We start from the raw sequence: 20,791 nt of genomic DNA on the forward strand, positions 1-20,791 counted from the left end.
ATCTAGGAAGTGCTGAATGCAAAGTGAAAGTAATTGTCTGTCCCGCCTCTATGCCCAAGACATAGAGGAGGGGCAGACAATATTTGATTGACAGCTGAGATTTTTAAATGTGCTTACAACAGCTATGCATGCTTTAATAAAAAATAGAAATTGGAACTCATGTTTAATTTGAAAAGGATTTTTATTATACAAATTTTTGCGTCTGGGTGACAGGTCCACTTTAACTTATTTTAATTGTATTATTCTGACTAGAGCAAAATATATTCTTAGACTAAAAGTTACATTTTATTGTTAATTATTCTATTACTTATGATATACGACCTCTCTAACAATAGCTTTACAGACAGTCCCCGGGTTACGTACGAGATAAAGTCTGTAGGTTGAATTTGTACTGTATGTAAGTTGAAACATAGACATTTACTTATTAAATGCAACAAGACAGATGTTTGCCTTATAACATAGTATTTATCAGGGGCGGAACTAGCGGGGGAGCAGGGGGTGCGAGTGGGCCAGGGCCCGCACCCACTCAGGGCCCCCCAGCAGTCCGCGCGCCGCTTTGTGGCGCATATTCACGGCCAGTTCCGGGTGTACGGAGGGGGAGCCCGGGCTGCGCGTCCTGCGCCAGGGCCAGCCCCCCTCTAGTTCCGTTTCTGGTATTTATTTTTACCTTTCTGTGCTCTGCAGTACAACACACAGCAGAAGGGATTGGGGCAGGTGGTTTATTAAAGCTAAATGCAAATAAAGGCCAAGCAAACCACAGTATGTTACTGTAATAGCCCCATCTGTAAGTATGAACAGCAAGCTCACAAAAACAATCCATGTGTAAGAGCGCCAATGAAATGAAGCACAACTAGAGATCTATCTTTATATCTATCTGTCTATGTATCCATCTGTCTAAGCATTTATCGATCTATCCATATCTATCTATCTGCCTATATATCTATTTGTCTATCTATCGGTCTGTGTATCCATCTATCTGCCTATATATCTATCGGTCTGTCTATATCTATCTATCCATTTGTCTATCCATCCATCTGTCCATTTATCCGTCCGTCCGTCTATCTATCTGCCTATATATCATCTATTTGTCTGTCCATATCTACCTATCTGGCTATAATCTTTCTTTCTTTATCTATCTATCATTTTTCTTTCCATTATCTATATCTTTGTATCCATCTGTCTGTGTATCCATCCATCTGTCTGTCTATATCTATCTTCTTTCTTTCTATTATCTATCCATCCATCATCTATCTATATCTGTCTGTCTATCCATCTGTCCATTTATCCATCCATCTAGCTATCTGCCTATATATCTGTCTGTCTATATCTATCCATCTGCTTGTATATCCATCTGTCCATTTATCCATCTGTCTATCTATCCATCCATCTGTCTATTTATCTGTCCATTTATCCGTCCGTCCATCTGTCTATCTATCTGCCTATATATCATCTGTCTGTCTATATCTATCTATCTATCTGTCTATAATCTTTCTTTCTTTCTATATCTATCTATCATTTTTCTTTCTATTATCTATCTGTGTATCGATCTGTCCATTTATCCATCTGTCTGTCTATCTATCATCTGTCTGTGTATCCATCCATCTATCAGTCTGTCTGTCTATCTGTCCATTTATCCATCCATCTATCTGTCTATATCTATCTATTATCTATCTATCTATCCATCCATCCATCCATCCATCCATCCATCTATCCTGACAAATAATAGAATGATCATGAAAATGAAATACTGTATACTGTATTCAAGTCTTTCAGTGTGATCTGGCTATCATATGCAGACAAAAATATGGCCCAGGCCGCTGATTGCCCGCAGTAGTACAAAGGAATGGCAAGTGCAGAGTTATTTTCAAGCAACAGATAACACAGTGTGCTCTCAGATACAAAGAGAAGATGGAAATTTGTTGTGTGATGTACTTGCAGCCACAGGAGACCATGCTGCGGTGCATTATATTAAGCTGTCTCCGAATAATTTTCACATGAATTACTAAAGTGCCACATATCTATAATTCATTGAAATTTAAATAAATCACAGGGACAGGATTCTGAGGTTATTCGAATAAGGATCTCTGCATATTAAATGACGATTACTTAAAACGGACAACAAACCAAGTAGCGCTAGAATGACAACATGAGTGAGAGCCCCAAGACAGTTGGCTAATTTAAAAAAAAAAAAAAAGGCAAACTTTCACTGATACTTTTAATATTTGGGCATATCCATACTGTAAGAACAGTGGTGAAATAAAGTTAAAATTGTCTATACATATGTATAATAAGAAGCTCAAGTCTGATATCTCCTGAGGGAGCGAACAGCTTGCGGACATGACTATGTACTGAGGGAGCCGTCTTTGGTTTTCACCTTCTGAATCACTGATCAGTTTCCTCGAGGCAGAATTCTACTAAATGAATCTCTATGGGTTGGATGTGGCCCATGGGAATTGTAGAAGCCTTCTACTTGATTCAATTAAAAAAAATGCTCCCATTAGCATGTGGATAAAGAATGAAATGTATCCTATTCCATTCCATAAAAATAACATTACTTCACTTGGCAAAGGTTAACAAGAATAAAGAGCTGCTATGCTTTTCTTCAAAAAATTACATGAAAGAAAGGGGAAAAAACAAAAAAAAAAAGAGAGAAAAAATAACAGGCAATTGGTGTAGCCAGAGTCCGGCAAATAAACATTTATCAGTATGCTAAATGAAAATATTACAGGTATGGGACCTGTTATCCAGAATGCTCGGGAACTGAGGTTTCCCGGATAATAGATAATTCCGTAATTTGGATCTTCATACCTTAAATCCACTAAAAAATCATTTAAACATTAAATAAACCCAATAGGCTGAGTTTTGCTTCCAATAAGGATTAATTATATCTTAGTTGGGATCAAGTACAAAGTACCGTTTTATTATCACAGAGAAAAAGTAAATTGTTTTTAAAAATTTGACTATCTGTATAAAATGGAGTCTATGGGCCTTTCTGTAGGTCAGAGCTTTCTAGATAATGGGTTTCCTGATAAGGGATCCCATACCTGTATATCAATATATGTGTTCAGATGTTTTTATGCAAAACTAAAGCATAGACACTTAATAAAACAGAAATCAGATACAGGTATGGGATCCCTTATCCAAATTACAGGAAGGCCGTCTACAGTCAGTTTTAAGCAAATAATTCTAATTTTTAAATCTAATTTCCTTTTTCTCTGTAATAATAAAACAATAGCCTTGTACTTGATGGTAACTATGTTGCCTAAATTCCTATTTGAAGCAAAACAATCCTACTGGGTTTATTTAATGTTGACATGATTTTTAGCAGATTAAGATACAAATCCCGGAAGGATTCCTTATCCAGAAAACTCCAGGGGTAGATGTTATGGAATATTGATGGTTGTATGGAGTCACATGGGAGATATGCATAGGTCACTGGGCTAAATTTTGTACCAAGGTCCCTGATTTCGGAAACACCTGTGGCTACATCAATAGCTTTCTAATAACACTGTAAACTGCATGGGGAAGTTCTGTGCCCATTTAGAGTTCTTTAAATGTCTCATAGGAAATATGCTTAATATTTTTCTACTAGCTTAATTGCAGGTATGGGATCAATTATTTGTAAAGCAGTTATCAAGAAAGATCCGAATAAAAGGAGGGCCTTACTTCACTTTAATTAAATAATTCAAAATTTTAAAAACGATTTCCATTTTCTCTGTAATATTAAAACAGCACATTGTACTTGATCCAAACTAAGAGGCAAATTCACTAAACGGCTAATTGTTGCCAGAACGATTTGCCACACGAAAATTCAGGCGAAAATTCATTACGCTAATTCACTAAAATGCGAAGTTGCGTCCTGGGCACAGAACCCTGGTGACTCTTTACTAGTATTACTTCAGCAGTGCAAGCGTTTCAAATCAAAAGGACGCTAGCAATTGCTTTTGCCTAGGGAAACGTCGTTAGTCCTCTTACGCTAAGGTCAATTTGAATAGGGCGGGCATATTAATGTCGTATAGACGTCTTTATTAGAGATTTTGGTGCAAATGCTTTTTAGTGGCCACTTTTTATTACAAAAATGTCCAAGGAACCTGAATAAAGACAAAAGAGATCCTCTAATGCCCTACACATAAACCCACCCTAAAACAAATGTTAACCCAAAAAAGTTCAATATTTAGGACTTTTGCAGGCAATCTCTGTTAAGAAAAGGACAAGTCATTTCCAGCATACAGGATATGATGTCACCGACATAAGACTGAGGAGGATGTAGATTTATCTTATAATGTCGCCTGGTCTAAGGGGGGCGAAGGAAACCGATGAAAGAGGTAACGTTCAGTAAAATTTGCATCTTAGTGAATTTGCGGAATTTTTCCTGTTTGCTAGAGTGAAAAGTCGCCTGGCGATAGAGTGCGAACGAATGCTAGCGACGAATGCCTGTTCGTAAATTGGCGATGTCCATGCGGATGGAATTTCTGGTGAAATGTCACTAGCGTTTGCCACTTTCGCCTTTTAGCGAATATGCCCCTAAGACTGAATAGCAATACAATCCCAGGGTCGGACTGGACCAGCGGGATAACGGGAATAAACCTGGTGGGCCCAGACCCGCTCCCTGCACTCTCTAATCCCCCTTCTAGACACCAGCAGCTTTGGTGCAACATAAAAAGTTACACCATCGAGTGGCGCCATAGAGAGGACTTTGTGGCTGGGTGGCCCGAGGGATGGTGTGGAGGGGGGGCCCTGAGGCTACAGGACCGATGGGTCCAGTCAACATTGTACAATCCTATTCCATTTCTTTAATGTTTATGAGTATAGTGATGTAAATACTGGAAAGATGATTTATCCGGAAAACCCCAGGTCCCGAGCATTCTGTATAACAGGTCTCATACTTGTATTTGTAAGGGCTAACCATTTGGATGAAACCTTTTAGATTCTGTGGCACACAAGAGCTCAAGATTTCATACACAAGAGTTCAAGATCTTTAACCTATATTTCTGACTTTACTTACAGGCACAGAGATAAACATGAGACTAGACTTGAAACATAAAGGAATCAGAAGGTTCCGAACATTCCAGCGCAGGACATCATGAGCAGGACAGAAGGAAATAAGAGGTAGAGAAGAAAAGTAGAGTAAATAAATGTGTAGCAAGTACCAGGATTAGTTCAAGTGCCTTAAAATCATTGGTATCAGCCATAAAGGGACACAGAAGAAAGGTAAATAAATGTCATCTCTGATGAAGAATCAAAAGCGGTGGTTCATCTTTCCATTAACTTTTAGTAGGTTATAGAATGGATAATTCTAAGAAACATCTCAATTGGCCTTCATTGTTTCTTTTCTATATTTTTGTTTTAATTATTTGCTGCCTTCTTCTGACGCTTTCCAGCTACACATTTAGTTAGTGCTACTTTTGATTACTCATGTTTCTATTCTGGCCCTCTCCTATTTATATTCCAGCCTCTTTTTTTATATCAATGCATGGTTGCTAGGGTACTTTGGACCCTAGCAACTAGATAGCTGAAATTGCAAACTGGAGTGCTGCTGAATAAAAAGCTAAATAACTCAAAAACCACAAATAATAAAAACCAATTGCAAATTCTCTAAGAATATCACTCCCTACATCATGCGTTAAAACAACCCCTTCAAAGGAGATGTAAACCTAAACATAGCATCTCACATAATGATAGAAAATAGTCTAAGCAACTTTCCAAAAAAGCATTAACAACGATATAGCTATTATTTAAACTGGGGTGCCGACTACTGCAACGTTGTTTCAATGTAGTCATGAGGATCAGTGCTGGGTACAGCAAAGAACATACAGATACTGCTTTCAATTGCATTTATTTTAAAGATTAATGGGGGAATGTAATAAAAGTCGCAAAGGGCAAAACAATTCGCACCAATAAGAATAAAAACAATGTAATATTGTTCCTTAAACTGTTATTGCATTGCGAATTTTAATTGCGCACTCTTAAAAAGTGCTTGAAGGTGTCAATCTTTTGGAGCAAACATAACGACTTTTTCAGTAAGAAGTTTTATTACATTTAATGCGCATTGGCCCAAACTATAAGGGTCAGGTCACACAGACAGATTCAGGGAGATTATTCACCCAGCGACAAATCTCCTCTTCTTCGGGGCGACTAATCTCCCGAACTGCCTCCCCGCCGGCTAAAATGTAAATCAACGGCGGGATGGCACTCAAAGCGATTAGTTTTTCTAAGTCACCCGAAGTTTCCTTGTGAGGCAACTTTGGGTGACTTCGGAAAACAGTGCTCCGAGTGCCATCACGCCAGCGATTTACATTTAGCCGACGGGAAGGCATTTCGGGGAGATTAGTTGCCCCGAAGAAGAGGAGATTTGTCAGCGGGCGACTGATCTCCCTGAATCTGCCTGTGTGCCCTGATCCTTTAATTTGCAAATGATCTTCCACTGTCGGAAGTGGTCACTAAACAGTTTCTGGGTTCGCAAAAGCTATATTAAATTCCCCCAAAGCAAAATTTGTCCGTGCAAAGGTATAACTTTTCGCATTGCGAATATTTTTCCCGTTACCGACTTTTATTCACTAAGCAGAATTTTATCTTTGGGCTTAGAACCCCCTTTTTAAATTTAATCCTAATTGTGACTTTTATTTTAAAATTTTCCTTTAAATAAAGGCTGTGTTTCATAATGTTTCTAAACAATGCGAGTTTCCATATTAAAAATATTGAATTTGTTTTAAGCAATAAAGGTCACCAACTTTGCTACAAAACTGGAGCTTAAAACAGTACAACACATACACTACAGTTACAATATTCCATAATCCCCTGAATCTTATGAAAGTGCATTACTTAGGTCACTGGGAATATTGCTGAAAATATGTTTATCTGTAAATTAACAAATAAAGTGCTGAAGAAATCGTCTCTTAAAGCACAAACCTTTTTCCGCTGAATCCCCAGGGATGTAATTCACTAGAGACTATGAGATGAGACCAGCTGAAACACCACGTTTGACAGACACAAATGAAATGACTTAGTGGATAGTGACATGAAAGTGAAGGGAAAAAGTCATATTTGCTGCAGCAAAACACATTGAAAGGAATTGTTGGGAAGAGAGAAAAGAGCAGAGATATTATAATCCCCCATACCAGAAAATATGTAATAAAGAAGCAATGAAATGTACATGAAAAATAAGTCTAAACACAATATAAATTCACTTACATTGACCAGAATTTAAATTATTCAAAGTGAGGCACACAAAGGATTCCTAAATATACATATTTATCTCTCTATATACTATATCGCTTTCTCTATATATATCAGAATAATAGCAGCGTGTTTAAAAAGTAAATAAAGCTCTAAATCCTTATAATAGCTTTTATTTCCATACACAATAATGCATAGGGAACACTGCACATTCTATTCCAAATCAAAACGTTATCTAATTTGTGTTATTGTAAATGAAGACAAGGGAATATTAGGCTGTTAAAAAAATAGCAGTGTCTGCATTCTTCTTTACAAACTCAAACATTCACTGTATGAACTGATAAATGTTTCAAGATTTTGCTTTCCTTTGAATGACTGAACTAATATTTAGTTGTATAATCAGTGTTTCTGAGAACTGCTGCACATCTGTGTTACATGGAGTCCACCAACTTCTGGCACCTGTTACATTCCACAATTCTGCATTTCTTGGTTTTGCCTCAAAAGCATTTTTGATGTCACAAGTTTTCTATTGGATTAAAGTCCAGGGATTGGACTGGACACTACATAACATCAATCTTAATGGTCTGGAACCAAAATGTTGCTGGTTTACTGGTGTTTTTGGGGTGGTGTCTTTTTGAAACTACCATTTCAAGGGCATTTCCTCTTCAGCATAAGGCAACATGACCTCTTCCAAGTATTTTGATGTATTGAAACTGATCCATGATCCCTGGTATGTGATAAATAGGCCCAAAACCATGGTATGAGAAACATCCCCATATCATGATGCTTGTGCCACCATGCTTCACCGTCTTTTTACTGTACTGTGACTTGATTTCAGTCTTTGGGGGTCGTCTGACAAACTGTCTGCGGCCCCTAGACCCAAAAAGCACATTCAATCCACAAAATGTTGTGCTATTTCGCTCTAGGCCAATCAATGTGTTCTTTGGCAAATTGTAACTGCTTCAGCACGTCTTTTCTTCAACAATGGGACTTTGCGGAGGCTTCTTGCCAATAGCTTGGCTTCACATAGTCGTCTTCTAATTGTAACAGTATAACAGGTAACTTTACATCTTCTTTGTTCTTCCTGAAGCTGATCATTGGCAGAGCCCTTGCCATTTTGGCTAATCTTCTATCCATTCGAATGGTAGTTTTCTGTTTTTTTCCACGTCTTTTAGGTTTTGGTTGCCATTTTAAAGCATTTGAGATCATTTTAGCTGAGCAGCCTCTCATTATCTGTACTTCTTATATGTTTTCCCTTCTCCAATCAACTTTTTGATCAAAGTACTCTGTTCTTCTGAACAATGTCTGGAATGACCCATTTTACCAATTTTTACCACGGCAGTGCTGCAGTTTTGAAAAGAGCCCCCCCTGAGAGCGCCGAAGCAGTGCGTGCGCCCATCGCATACAGCCGGAATGCGGAACTACCGAAGGCCCCGAAGCCACGAAAACAGCCAAACTCCTGAAGCGGCGAAAAGACCCAAAGTCACGAAAATAGCCGAAGCTGAAGTCCCGAACCGGCGAAAAGACCCGAAGTCACGAAAACAGCCGATATTGAAGTCTTGAAGCTGTGAAAAGTCACAAAAGGAGTTGAAGTTGAAGTGCTGAAGCCACGAGTTCAATTCTATTGAACACCAATGTGGGGTTTGCTTTTTTTTTTTTTAAATCCCCTGGCCACCAATGTATTATTTTAATATTCTATAGGCCCCTGCCACCAATGTTTTTTTTTTTTTTTTTTTACATGTTTGGGGCCCCAATTTTTTTTTAACTTGTAAGGGGGGCCCTGCAAGTGAAGCCCTATGAGACACTAAAGCTGGCCATAGACGCAAAGATTTGATCGTATGAATATTAGATTCGTTCAATTTTCGGGCCCTGTGTGGAATGTCCCGACATTTTTCATGCCATGGCAATCGGTCGTTCAGACGATCGGACAGGTTAGAAAAATGCTGTTGGGTACCGATAATATCTCTGTATGTATTGCCGATCTGACGATATCAGCGGGAGACTGTCATCAGCTTTTGTCGGACATAACTTCACTGATCTTTTCTTTTACTACTTTATTTGATCTGAATGGTTAGTGGCAGGTCAGGAGATGGCATCGATTATTCGTCCGATGTGAAGGTAAATTGGCACGTCTATGGCCAAACTTTATTTGGAGCCTTAACCCTGGATAACAATGGTAGGCTAGACCTGTAAAAACTTTGTAGTGCCAACAGTCTATAATTAAAATAAAAAATCTAAATGTAACCCGTGCATGATGTGAGTCAATCCCTTGGCCGAGTTCCATTAGTCAGTTGCAGAAGGTCTCCACTGTATTTACCAATGGGGAACTTGTGGAAATATGTGCAATCCTTGCTGCACTTGACTCACGCCTTTTACAGAGGGATTGCTGCCCAGCATGCAGTGCAGCTTGGAGAGACCTTTAAGGTGGAGGAACTGCGGTGCTCCTAAATAGAAAATAAGTAAAAGGTGTCTTAAGTAAAGGTCAACCTTAATAAACCAATATATCATTATTAGCATCCCTGCAGGCTCAAGTGGAAACAGGACTGCTTTATTCTATCTTTGTCTTAGGACAAGGGGCCATTAAATGAGCCATTGTTATGTCCCAGCAGCATCATCCTTCTTGGTTCAATAAAAAAATATTTTCAAGAAAATAATCTTAACTAGCAAGTTTGCAGTAAATGCCACCAGGAAAAGAAATGGATGCTTGATACAGAGTATCACGGCCAGACTACACATACTGTACATATTGTTTACTCATAACCACACAAACAAGTAAAATCAACAACACATTTGTATCTGTAAATTTTCAAGAGTGGTTCAGAGTCCAAATTGAAAATCGCTGGAAATGTTTGTGTTTTTCACACTTTCATTTTTTTCAAATTTGCCTGTTTTGGATTTTTTTTTTTTTGTGAACCACTGAACCATGTCTCTTTCTTTATTGCAAGGTGAGCATGCTCTTTAGAAATTCAGCTTGTAAATCATTAAAACAAAAAAAAAAATTACATTGGATGATTTTAAATGTATAAACAGTTAGAAATTCAACAATATTGCCTACCATTCTATAACACAAGTTCACCATATTGTAAAAACTATAATACACGTGTGCTGTACAACAGGAGAACAAAACCCTAGTCAAATGAGCCTGTATGGAATCTCAATGTTGCCCTTTTAGCGACTCTATGGCGTGCGTCTGGTTATGATTGGGGGGGGGGGGAAGTTTCAATAAATAAAGTATAGGCCATAGTTATTTAAATGCATGAACCCTGTTGGACATGCATCAACCCACATGTCTGGTTCCAGGAATTCCATTGGCTTCAGCAGGGCTGCAGATGAAGTTACTCGAGTTCCTATAGGTTTATGCAAAATACCGGTCGAAAATGTTATTGATAGTAAAGCAATTGTTAAGAATAAACATTGGGATATTATGAAGGCTACTCCAGGTAGAAATGCTTCTATTTTAATTTGGTGGCTGCCATTATTTATAAGAATTACTGTTTGAAAAGCAAAGAAATGCTGATGGTTTTTATCATGTAGAAACCATACAAGAGTGGCATGTGCTTTGCATGATCTGGTTACAGACAATGGTTAAGTAAAAGGAACAGTGCATTTATATCTAAGGCACTCCACAAAAAGTCAGTATTACAGGCCAGATTTACGAATACGTTCCATACAAGACCAATGGCCTCTTTATTTTCCCAAGTGCCACAAAGTATTTTATGATCAGTGTTACCTTTAATGGGTCTTATACCCGATGGTGGTTACAAATCTAGTGAGGAAATGATGTCTCACACCAAACCTACGATTCTCAGCACTTTTTGAAGGATTCAGCCAAACCCAAAACCTAACACTTTTTTTTTTTTTTAGACTCTGGACCTCTGAAATTGACAAACTTTTTTGTTCAGAGTTCATTTTTTCTCAAAACTAAACATGCAAACATTAGAGCTTGGATTAAGTTTGAATACTTTGGTGTTTGGCTGAATAATTTTTTTTCTGGATTTGGTGCAGCTACATTGTTTAGTGTTACAGCTGCAAAATAATCTAGAAAATCAATGTTAAAAACAGATCACAGATTTCTAAAAAAAAGACACAACGTAAAGGTATGTTGTTCCAAACCTGTATGGAGATGAATAGTCCAACATATATAGAAATGTGTAAATTGAAAAGGAAAGTCTTGCAAACTGCACTGATCAACATTTTGCAGTTGGCCATGAATATCCCCTGTAGCTGTAAAAGACAATTTCAGCAAACAGTTGAATTAATATTTTGTGAGTTTTGTATGTTAAAATAAAAACAAAGCAACTTAGACATAAAGTTCTATGAGGAACGATGTACGTTAGGCTGCGCTTATGTGGTGTTGGGCTCCAACACCACTGGGGGTATTAATTGTTGACACCAACAAAAATCTTTCAGTCCCATCCCACATTTGGTACAAAAATAAAACATTTCAGGGCATCTAGATAATGGTCGTCTTAGTACACAGAAAAGGAGAGAATTCTGTACAAAATTATACATTTCAAGAAAAAAATCTGTACAGCATATATAAATTCTTTACCCCTCCCCCACCCCCACATAGAAAGAATTTTAAGTGAGCACTTTAATGTATCTATGGAGAGGTTGTAACAAAACTCATAAACAAAAAGTTTTGAACAGGGGTAGGCAATGTTTGGTATTCCAGCTGTCATGGAGCTAAAGCTCCCAGGAACCAACAGCCAGCAAAGATGGTATACATACGGAGAGGGGGGTGTATGTGTGCTGGGAATTGAAGCTGACATTCTGAACGTTGCAAAACCCTGGTTGACGTCAATTCTAAAAACTGTGCATTTACCTTGAGAGCTTCACGACAGGGGAATTTTATCATGCATGGTGAATTTACCAATACTTTCTAAATGAACGTAATAAACAAGAAGTGTCACCACCATCTTTTTGATTATATGTTCACATAGCCAGGAAGGTGACATGCAATGGCATCTGCATCTTATACTGCATCTTCCAACTGGTGTAAGTTAAAGTAGCAGGAAAACTGGTATCACTGGCAAAGAGAAATTCATGGGAAGTTTTTTAACAAAACAGGTGTTTTGGGAAACTTTTTCAAAGACTCCAGTTTTGCAGGCCAACATTTAAGGTATGCACCTCCTTCCTGCTGAATCTGCACTGTACTAAAATCAAAATATTATTAGTGACCATGAAATGGTTAAAAAGAACCTTACTCTAACTAGTGCCTTCATACTTAGAACCTGGGATTTTAGAGAAAAGCTCTGACTTTTAAAATGAACAAAAACTTGTGGCATAAATAGGTTGGATGATGGATGGAGATCACTTAGTATGGAAAAATATGGCATTGAAGTAAAATGGCAGGCTGGTTTAGGTTAAGCCGAATATTAGGGATGCACCGAATCCAGGATTCGGCCTTTTTCAGCAGGATTTGGATTCGGCCAAATCCTTCCGCCAGGCCGAACCGAATTTGCATATGCAATTTCGGGCCAGGGAGGGAAATCTTGTGACTTTGTCGCAAAACAAGGAAGTAAAAAATGTTTTCCCCTTACTACCTCTAATTTGCATATGCAAATTAGGATTCGGCTCGGTATTCGGTCGAATCTTTTGAGAAGGATTCGGGGTTCAGCCGAATCCAAAATAGTGGATTCGGTGCATCCCTAGCTAATATAGGAATCAAATTAAGAGCTAGGAATCATTTTTTTTCCAGTTCTGTTGAAGGGGGGACACCCTGGGGAATTTAATAATAAACATTAAGGTATGAAGAACAGATGTGATTAAGTAATGGCTGTCATATATAACCAGCCACTATGGACCACTGGACTGGCATTTAGCAGTTTTTTCTACATTAACAACTTTGGATATAAGCTGAAATTTAAATATTGCACCAGTATCTCTGCCTCATCAGACGACAGAATTACAATGACAACTTGCCATGTTAGTTAATGTATACACCTAGATAGATGAGGATACTTATGGAAAGAACTAATGGTGCCATGAATTTATTTAAACGAGAAAGAAAGTCGTAATCATGGGGGAATGCAGGTTTGCTAGGAACCCCCTAGTAATTATAATCATTAACCTCAGATCTGGGCCCTTTTTGCTGAAAACTGCAAAGGTGCAGAGCTTCTAGTTCCTGCGAGACTCAATGCTGCCCTGTGATCTAAAATCCCTAACAAATTGCCAACCCTGCACCCAATGATTAAGCCTTTCCTTCTGCTTAAAGGAGCCGCTGAATTTGTAATGAATTTCTTGATTAAATGTTCTGCACATAAAATATTCAATCACATTTTTTTTTTTTAAACAGCAATTTCATGAAAAAATTTTTTTGCCTGGTGCCTGTCGGCTAGATTATTAAAGGGGTTGTTCACCTTCAAACAACTAGTTGTTATCAGATAGATCACCAGAAATAACAACTTTTTCCAATAACTTTCTATTTTCTATGTGTCACGGTTTTTCTAATATTGAAGTATAAAGTGTCATTTCTCTCCTTCTGAAGCAGCTCTGGGAGGGGGGTCGCCGATCCTGTAAACTGTTCTAAATTGATACATTTAGTTGATACATTTCTTATCTTTGTCCCTGCTGAGCAGAATCTCTGGGTTTCATTACAGGCAGCTGTTAGAATTGATACAATTGTTGCTAATACTCCAGAGATGCTGCTGAGAAATGTATCAACTAAATGTTGCAAAATTGTAACAGTTCAGAATCTGCACCTGGATTACTGAGCTGTCAGACTCAAACACCAGAGACAGGAACATTCAACTTTAAACTTAGATTTTGGAAAAAACTTAAAAAATAAATAATGGAAAGTAATTGGAAAAAGTCATTATTTCTAGGGAACAATCTAAAAACAACTAAATTGAAAAAAGTGTTTGGAAGGTGAACAACCCCTTTAAGGCACTAGTTTAAGTAAGGGTCCTTCAACGTACTCTGAGGTCCTTCCTCATTCTCATTGCATGCACCTTTTTGATCTTGCAGCTCCACATTTTGCCAACAAACCCCAAAAGCTTAGACTCTACAGCACTTTTGTAAAAGTATCAGCGATTCTACAATTTTCCAGCAGGAAAAAGTTTTTAGAAAAAAAATATATATTTAAATCCTCCCCATATTTCACCCTCATTACCATTGAGGATGGGCCTGCTGTTGTTTGGTAACCATTGCAAGATGTGTGAGAATGACGTCAGGAAGTACTTTTGGCAGCTACTAAATACATGTAGTGTGGAACTCTAAAGGTGGCCATAGACGTAACAATTACAATCGTTCTTGGAAAAGAGGTTTCCAAGAAAGATCGTTCGTTTCAATACACACATGTAGAGCTGAATCGTCAGATAGAAACAATAGAATTCTACCTGTATCTGATGATTCAGCACTAACAATGGGCGATGTTTGGTTCCTTCAAAGGCACCCGATCAAAATTTTCGACGATCGACGACCCGACCGATATGCAAGTCTTCTGCCGATATCGGCCGGCTCTTTTCCTACCATACACGAACCGAATATCGTACAAAAATTAGTTTGGTAAGATATTATCTGTGCATCTATGGCCACCTTTAGGAATACCTATCAAAATTTAAGCTGTAAACCCCAATATTTGTGGAACTGTTCTGCCTAAACATCTTTGCCATAAAGCAGTTTATAACAAGGCATTAAATTGCTTAAATACAGTTACTTTTATCTGGCCTGAGAGTAGGAAGAATGGAAAGCTTCTGACCGGGAAAAATAATTCAGCAGATTCTGCAATAGAAGCACAAAGCTTGGATAAAGACATGGCCTTTTATACTACAACTGAAAATGAATATAAGGAACAACAACATTGCACCATTCTGCTTTAAATCATTTTAGCTGCCAAGGGAAGGATAAATTAAAAATATAACGTGTTAAACGTCTGCCACTCCTGATCATTGATGCCCCTTTAGCAGTTCAACTGAAACCCCAAAATATTTCCAACAGGGCCTAAGCAGCTCGCTCAGAGATTTCTATGGGAAACTCAATATAAAGGACTACATAAAACAATCTAGAAACTCAAAAATACTTTAGAAACACTGTTAGATCAAACAAGTATGAGACAGCACCGCAGTGACTAAAGGGCACTCATTTCAAACACTCTTTAGCTACTGGGTGTGGGTTAGTTAAGGTGAAGCAGAGCATAATTAGATTTTTTTTTTAAGAAATTCCCGTATGCATTTTAAATACCTTCAAAAAATATTCTTAGTCTACATTCTTAACCATGTTAAAAAAAAAAAAGGAAAGTCTTTTGCCTTTGGCATTCATAGAAAATGGTCACAATCCAAACAATACGGTTTAGAACAGTTTCCTGTATATTCTTCTTGTGCTATGGCGGGGGCCAAACAAAAGCAAACTAAAGGAACAGAAATCTGGCTCATTTGGACCGCCCTTTGCTTATTTTTCCTTTTTCCATTGCGGTAAAAAGTCAACACTCTAAAATGTAATTCCTATATATAAATATATACACAGTCCTATCGGAACTTTCATCTCCTCCATGAGCGGGATTCGTCGTCTTCTTCTTCGTCTTCATCTTCATCATCGTGAAGAAAAGGGTCTGAAGTCTCCGCTTCCTAATAATGAAACGTTGTATTTAGAGGATAATCTTCACAAAGTCCATCGTAATGTGGTAATTGAGTATCTGACACAACTTATTTTTCATATTCATTTTACATAATGAACGAAAATGCCATTCTAAGCAAGTTTCCAATAAACATACATTTTATAGTCATTGGTAAATATATCTCCAGGTGAAATCAGAGTTTCTCTCTTCTATTCTCTAGGTCTGACTCTTAAAAGAGAACTAAACCCTAAAAATGAATATGGCTAAAACTGCAATGTTTTATATACTAAACTTATTGCACCAGTGTAAAGTTTCAGCTTGTAAATAGCAGCAATGATCCAGGACTTCAAACTTGTCACAGGGGGTCACCATCTTGGAAAGTGTCTGTGACACTCACATGCTCAGTGGGCTCTGAGCAGCTGTTGAGAAGCTAAGCTTAGGGGTCGTCACTAATTATCAAGCAGAAAATGAGGTTTATCTGTAATATAAACTGATGCTACAGGGCTGATTATTAAATGCTGATGCTAATTGTACTGCTTTCTGTGCTGCCATGTAGTAATTATTTGTATTAATTCCTAATCAGCCTTATATTGTGACATTTCTATTCTATATGTACTGTATATTGTGAGTGGGTCCCTAAGCTCAGTAAGTGACAGCAGCACAGAGCATGTGCAGTGAATCAGCAGAAAAGAACATGGGGAGCTACTGGGGCATCTTTGGAGACACAGATCTTTACTGCTAAAGGGTTGTGGTTGCCTTGGGCTGGTACTGAAGCCCAAAACATAATGTACAACATTTCTAGCTACTTCTTTATTTAACTTTCCTTGTCCTTTAAAGGGGTTGCTCACCTTCAAAACTTTTCTCAGTTTAGTCAGTTTCAGATTATTCACCATAAATAAAGACTTTTCCCAATTACTTTCTATTTTCTCTATGTGACTTTTTTCTAATATTAAAGTGTAAAGTTTCATTTTTCACTTTCTAAACCAGCTGTGGGGGAGGTCGCCGATTCTGTTCTGTTCTAAATTGATACATTTCGTTATCTTTGTCCCTGCTGAGCAGAATCCCTGAGTTTCATTAAAGGCAGCTGTTAGAATTGATACAATAGTTGCTAATGTTTCACAGATTCTTGCACTAGTGTTAATTGTATTACCTGGTGATGGCCGAATTTATTCGCCAGGCGTGAATTTGCCAGGAGTGCAGAGAATGCACAGGCATATATTATAACTCTAGTCAAAATGCTTAATTGGTAGATATTGGAATTACATTTTCTTCACATTTACACAACATGATTAAAAGGGATTATCCTCCTTTACAAACCCTTTACATGTTTTCAAAAAAAAAGGAATGTTTTAAATATGCTGTAAACTAATTTTTTGTTTTAATTGCAAAGAATGCTCTTCTGAACTATTTTTTTTTCTTTTAATTTAGCAGTGTATACAGTATATAGTCAACAGCCATACAGAAAGGTTTACCTCCTCCTTAGTCTCTTCCTCTTCAATCTCTGTTGAAATTGAGGGAGTTTTCGGTTTATGCCAAGATACTTGTAACTTTTGCCCTTTAAACTTTGAGCCTTGGTTAGCAGCCTGAAGTGGAAAAACAGCACAAGACATTAACGGCCATGTAAGATTTCCCTTGTAAATACTTTGCGATATACATCCATTACAAATTTTCTATGATTTCTGTTATTTCTATATGTACGGCTAATGAAAGCAGGGTTTGTCTGTCCCAGTCTATTCTTAGACTGTTGATACAATGTAAGACAAGGCAGCTGAAAAGCAGATATGTCCTTGCTGGGGAATAGTGATGTGTGGGCCTGCCCAGTGGGACCTGCGGGTCGGGCAGACTACTGCACAAAATCTTCGGGTCACGGGCCTAGCACTTCCGGCGCCTAAATTTATAGACTTTCGCCCACCCGTTCTGTGATGTCACTGTGGGGCAGGCGCGGGTCTATAAATAGAGAGGCAGCGGCCGATTGGGAGGGGGCGGGTTAAGGGAGAAATTCTCGACCTGCACATCACTACTGGGAACCAAGACATTGTTTAAAAAACAGGAGTAAAGCTCCCCATAGACGCGACGATTCTTCTTGCCGAACGACCGATTTTAGGGAAGTCCGACCAATCCTTCGAAATTATCGTGCGGTTAGTGGGATTCGAACGATCGTACATCTTACGATTTTTCGGCCAACATCTGTCAGGTAATTGATTGGCCAGGTCAAAAAATCTTTTGTCGGTCCCAGTGCAATCTATCTATGTTTGCAGGGCCAAGCAGGCAGCTCCCCTTTGTTTTCCTGGCAAATTGGTCTTTTTAGTTGATGGTCAATTCGTACAATCGTTCCGAGAAAATCGTGGTCTCACGATGAGGATCTGATCTTTTAAAAATCTATGGCCAGCTTTAAGCAAATGCTGATTTCAATAACAATTGCTTTTTACAAATACCTTTAAAGGAACAGTAACATCAAAAGATTTTTAAAATTGCAAGCCTTTATTAAGAAGGAAAAGTGGCCTGGCTGGATGAAGAGCTGAAGTGCCCGGTATGCGGCTCCTTCTGCAGGGAGCCCATTATCCTACCCTGCTCCCACAGCCTGGAAGTCGGTGAAGCATTGAACCGCCCAAATCCTCTCGCTGCCAACTATGGATGGTCGCCATATCGCCTTTTCTAAAGAGGAGCGGAACTGGAGTTTTGGTATGTTATTTCTAATTTTAATTTGTCTTGGTGTTTTTTTTTCGTTGTATTCGAACAAATTTTTTTACTTTTTTTTTTTGATGTTACTGTTCCTTTAAAGGAGAATTTAAAAAAAAAAAACCACCCCTCACCCCACTCTCCCTCTTCACCCCCAGCATAGCTGCCCCCCAGGGAAATGCCCCTAACTTTCTACTGCATGCGCAGTTGGTGCAATTTGCCGGTTTGCGACAACTGCACATTCGCCGAAATGGACAGAAATTGTTGAATTGCCGGAAGAAGACATGAAGACCCGGAAGATGGCCGCGTGGAACTCCGACGCTTCAATTAGTGCCGAGGGGTGAGTATAAAGTGCATTTCGCCAGGGGCAGCTAGTCTGGGGGGGGGGGTCTACATGGGGCGGGGCTGAATTTTATTTTAAAAGAACTGAAAATTATAATAAATGTATACTTGAAAATTGCTTGGAATTAGGTTTACTTTTATTAGGCAAAATGTCATTTTTAAGTTGACTTGCCCTTTAAAATGGGTTGTGCCAAGCTCCCTCTTATATAAAATAAGTTATTGTTTCGTGAGTATGTATGGCATGCTATTAAAGTGGAAATATTTGCTTGTAGGTAGGTTTATTTGATTCTTAAAGAATAAATTTAAATAAATGGGAACAAAAAAAACAAAAGAAAAGAAAACATGTATGGTGTGGTGGTATATGTTGTTCAAGAAATTACCAGGTTCTGAAGACTTTCCTTGACCATTTAGATTGGAAGTCTGATTTGCTTTGATCAGAAATTAGACAAACTTATATTTTACATTTTACTCAGCATGTTCAAGTGGTTGATTTGTATCATATACTGTACAGTATCATTATTTAGCTAAACTCCAACCAAGCACTTACAGTTTCAGCTTCTTGCCTTGTCCTGAACGTTAAAATAACACTTGGTGGAAATTCTTCTTCTTTTAAGTCTTCAACATCCCCAAATTTCTACAGTTCAAAAAGAAAAAGCAAATGTGTTAAATTTTTTTTAAGGCTGGATTCTGAAAATGCAAAGATAAACTGTGCATTTTATCACCAGCATAATAATTAGCCACTTCTTTATGAAGGGGCAGGTGAAATTAGAACAGCCACCATCAAATCTATGAAAAATCTATATAAAAAAACAAACACTACAGGTATGGGATCCGTTATCCGGAAACTTGTTATCCAGAAAGCTCCAAATCACAAGAAGTTCATGTTCCAAACCCTACATTTTAATCAAATAACTCAAAATTTCATATCATATCCTTTTACTTTGTAATAAAAAAAAAAGGTATGGGATCCGTTATCCAGAATGCTCAAGACCAGAGTCTTTCCAGATAATGGATCTTTCTGTGATTTGGATCTTCATACCTTAAGTCTACTAGAAAGTCATATAAACATTAAATAAACCCAATAGGCTGGTTTTGCTTCCAATAAGGATTAATTATATCTTAGTTGGGATCAAGTACAAGGTACTACTTGGTTATTACAGAGAAAAGGAAATCATTTTTTTTTTTTTAAATTTGGATTATTTGGATAAAATGGAGTCTATGGGAGATGGTCTTTGCATAATTCGGAGCTTTCTGGATAACGGGTTTACGATAACGGATCCCATAACAGTACTTGTACTTGGTCCAAACTAAGATATAATGAAACCTTATTGGACACAAAACGATCGTATTAGGTTTATTTAAGGTTTAAATAATTTTTTAGTAGACTTAAAAAAGATGCAAACCCCTGATAAAAAAAAACCCTACCCCCCTACCCTACACAGACGCCCCTCCCTCATCCCCCCTAGCCTAACTCCGATGCCTGAATCTGAACCGAGGGGTAAGTAAAGAGTAAGGGGCATTTGCCTGGGGTAACAGCTATGCTGGGGGTAGGAGGGAGGGGTGTCTATGTAGAGTAGGGGGGGGGAGGGTTTTACTTCTCCTTTAAAGTATGAAGATCCAAATAACGGAAAGATGCCTTATCAAGAAAATCCCAGGTCCCGAGTAACAGATCCCATACCTGTACATGCAAATTAAATAATATGTAACACATGAAATTACATTACTACTTTGTGATATCAATGAGAGGAAAGCTATGTTTGAACTTACAGCAAAATGCTGGAGTAACTCCTCTTTCTCGTTATCATAGAATCCAGCAACAGCAATTGTCTTTGGCCGATGATCCACAACCATGTGACTTAAGGACCCTCTTCCCCTTGTTCCATGGCCCCTTCCTCTGCCTCTACTTTGGCCAGGCAATGTCTTCCCTCTGCTGGGAGGGAGGATTCCTAGACGAGCAGCCTACATCAAAAATGTAGGGAAAAAGGAACAATACGTCAACAAGCTTGATAAAAGTCTATAACTGACACTATTCAAAGT

General features: G+C 38.2%; 1 protein-coding gene across 2 annotated transcripts in view; it reads right to left on the reverse strand.

Moving 5' to 3' along the window:
* Positions 1-14,926: 14,926 nt before the first annotated feature.
* Positions 14,927-20,791, reverse strand: part of rbm27.S (RNA binding motif protein 27 S homeolog) — a 57,215-nt gene continuing 51,350 nt past the window's right edge. For both annotated transcript variants that reach the window (XM_018256167.2, XM_018256168.2), the window contains exons 18-21: positions 20,522-20,713; positions 19,302-19,388; positions 17,206-17,316; positions 14,927-15,743 (exon numbers count right to left, since the gene is read on the reverse strand). In XM_018256167.2, the coding sequence (XP_018111656.1) occupies positions 15,657-15,743; positions 17,206-17,316; positions 19,302-19,388; positions 20,522-20,713 (477 nt within the window). In that variant the 3' untranslated portion in view covers positions 14,927-15,656. The remainder of the gene's footprint in view (positions 15,744-17,205; positions 17,317-19,301; positions 19,389-20,521; positions 20,714-20,791) is intronic.

The sequence above is a fragment of the Xenopus laevis genome, chromosome 3S (genome assembly GCF_017654675.1).
Source record: "Xenopus laevis strain J_2021 chromosome 3S, Xenopus_laevis_v10.1, whole genome shotgun sequence".
NCBI classification, from domain to species: domain Eukaryota; kingdom Metazoa; phylum Chordata; class Amphibia; order Anura; family Pipidae; genus Xenopus; species Xenopus laevis.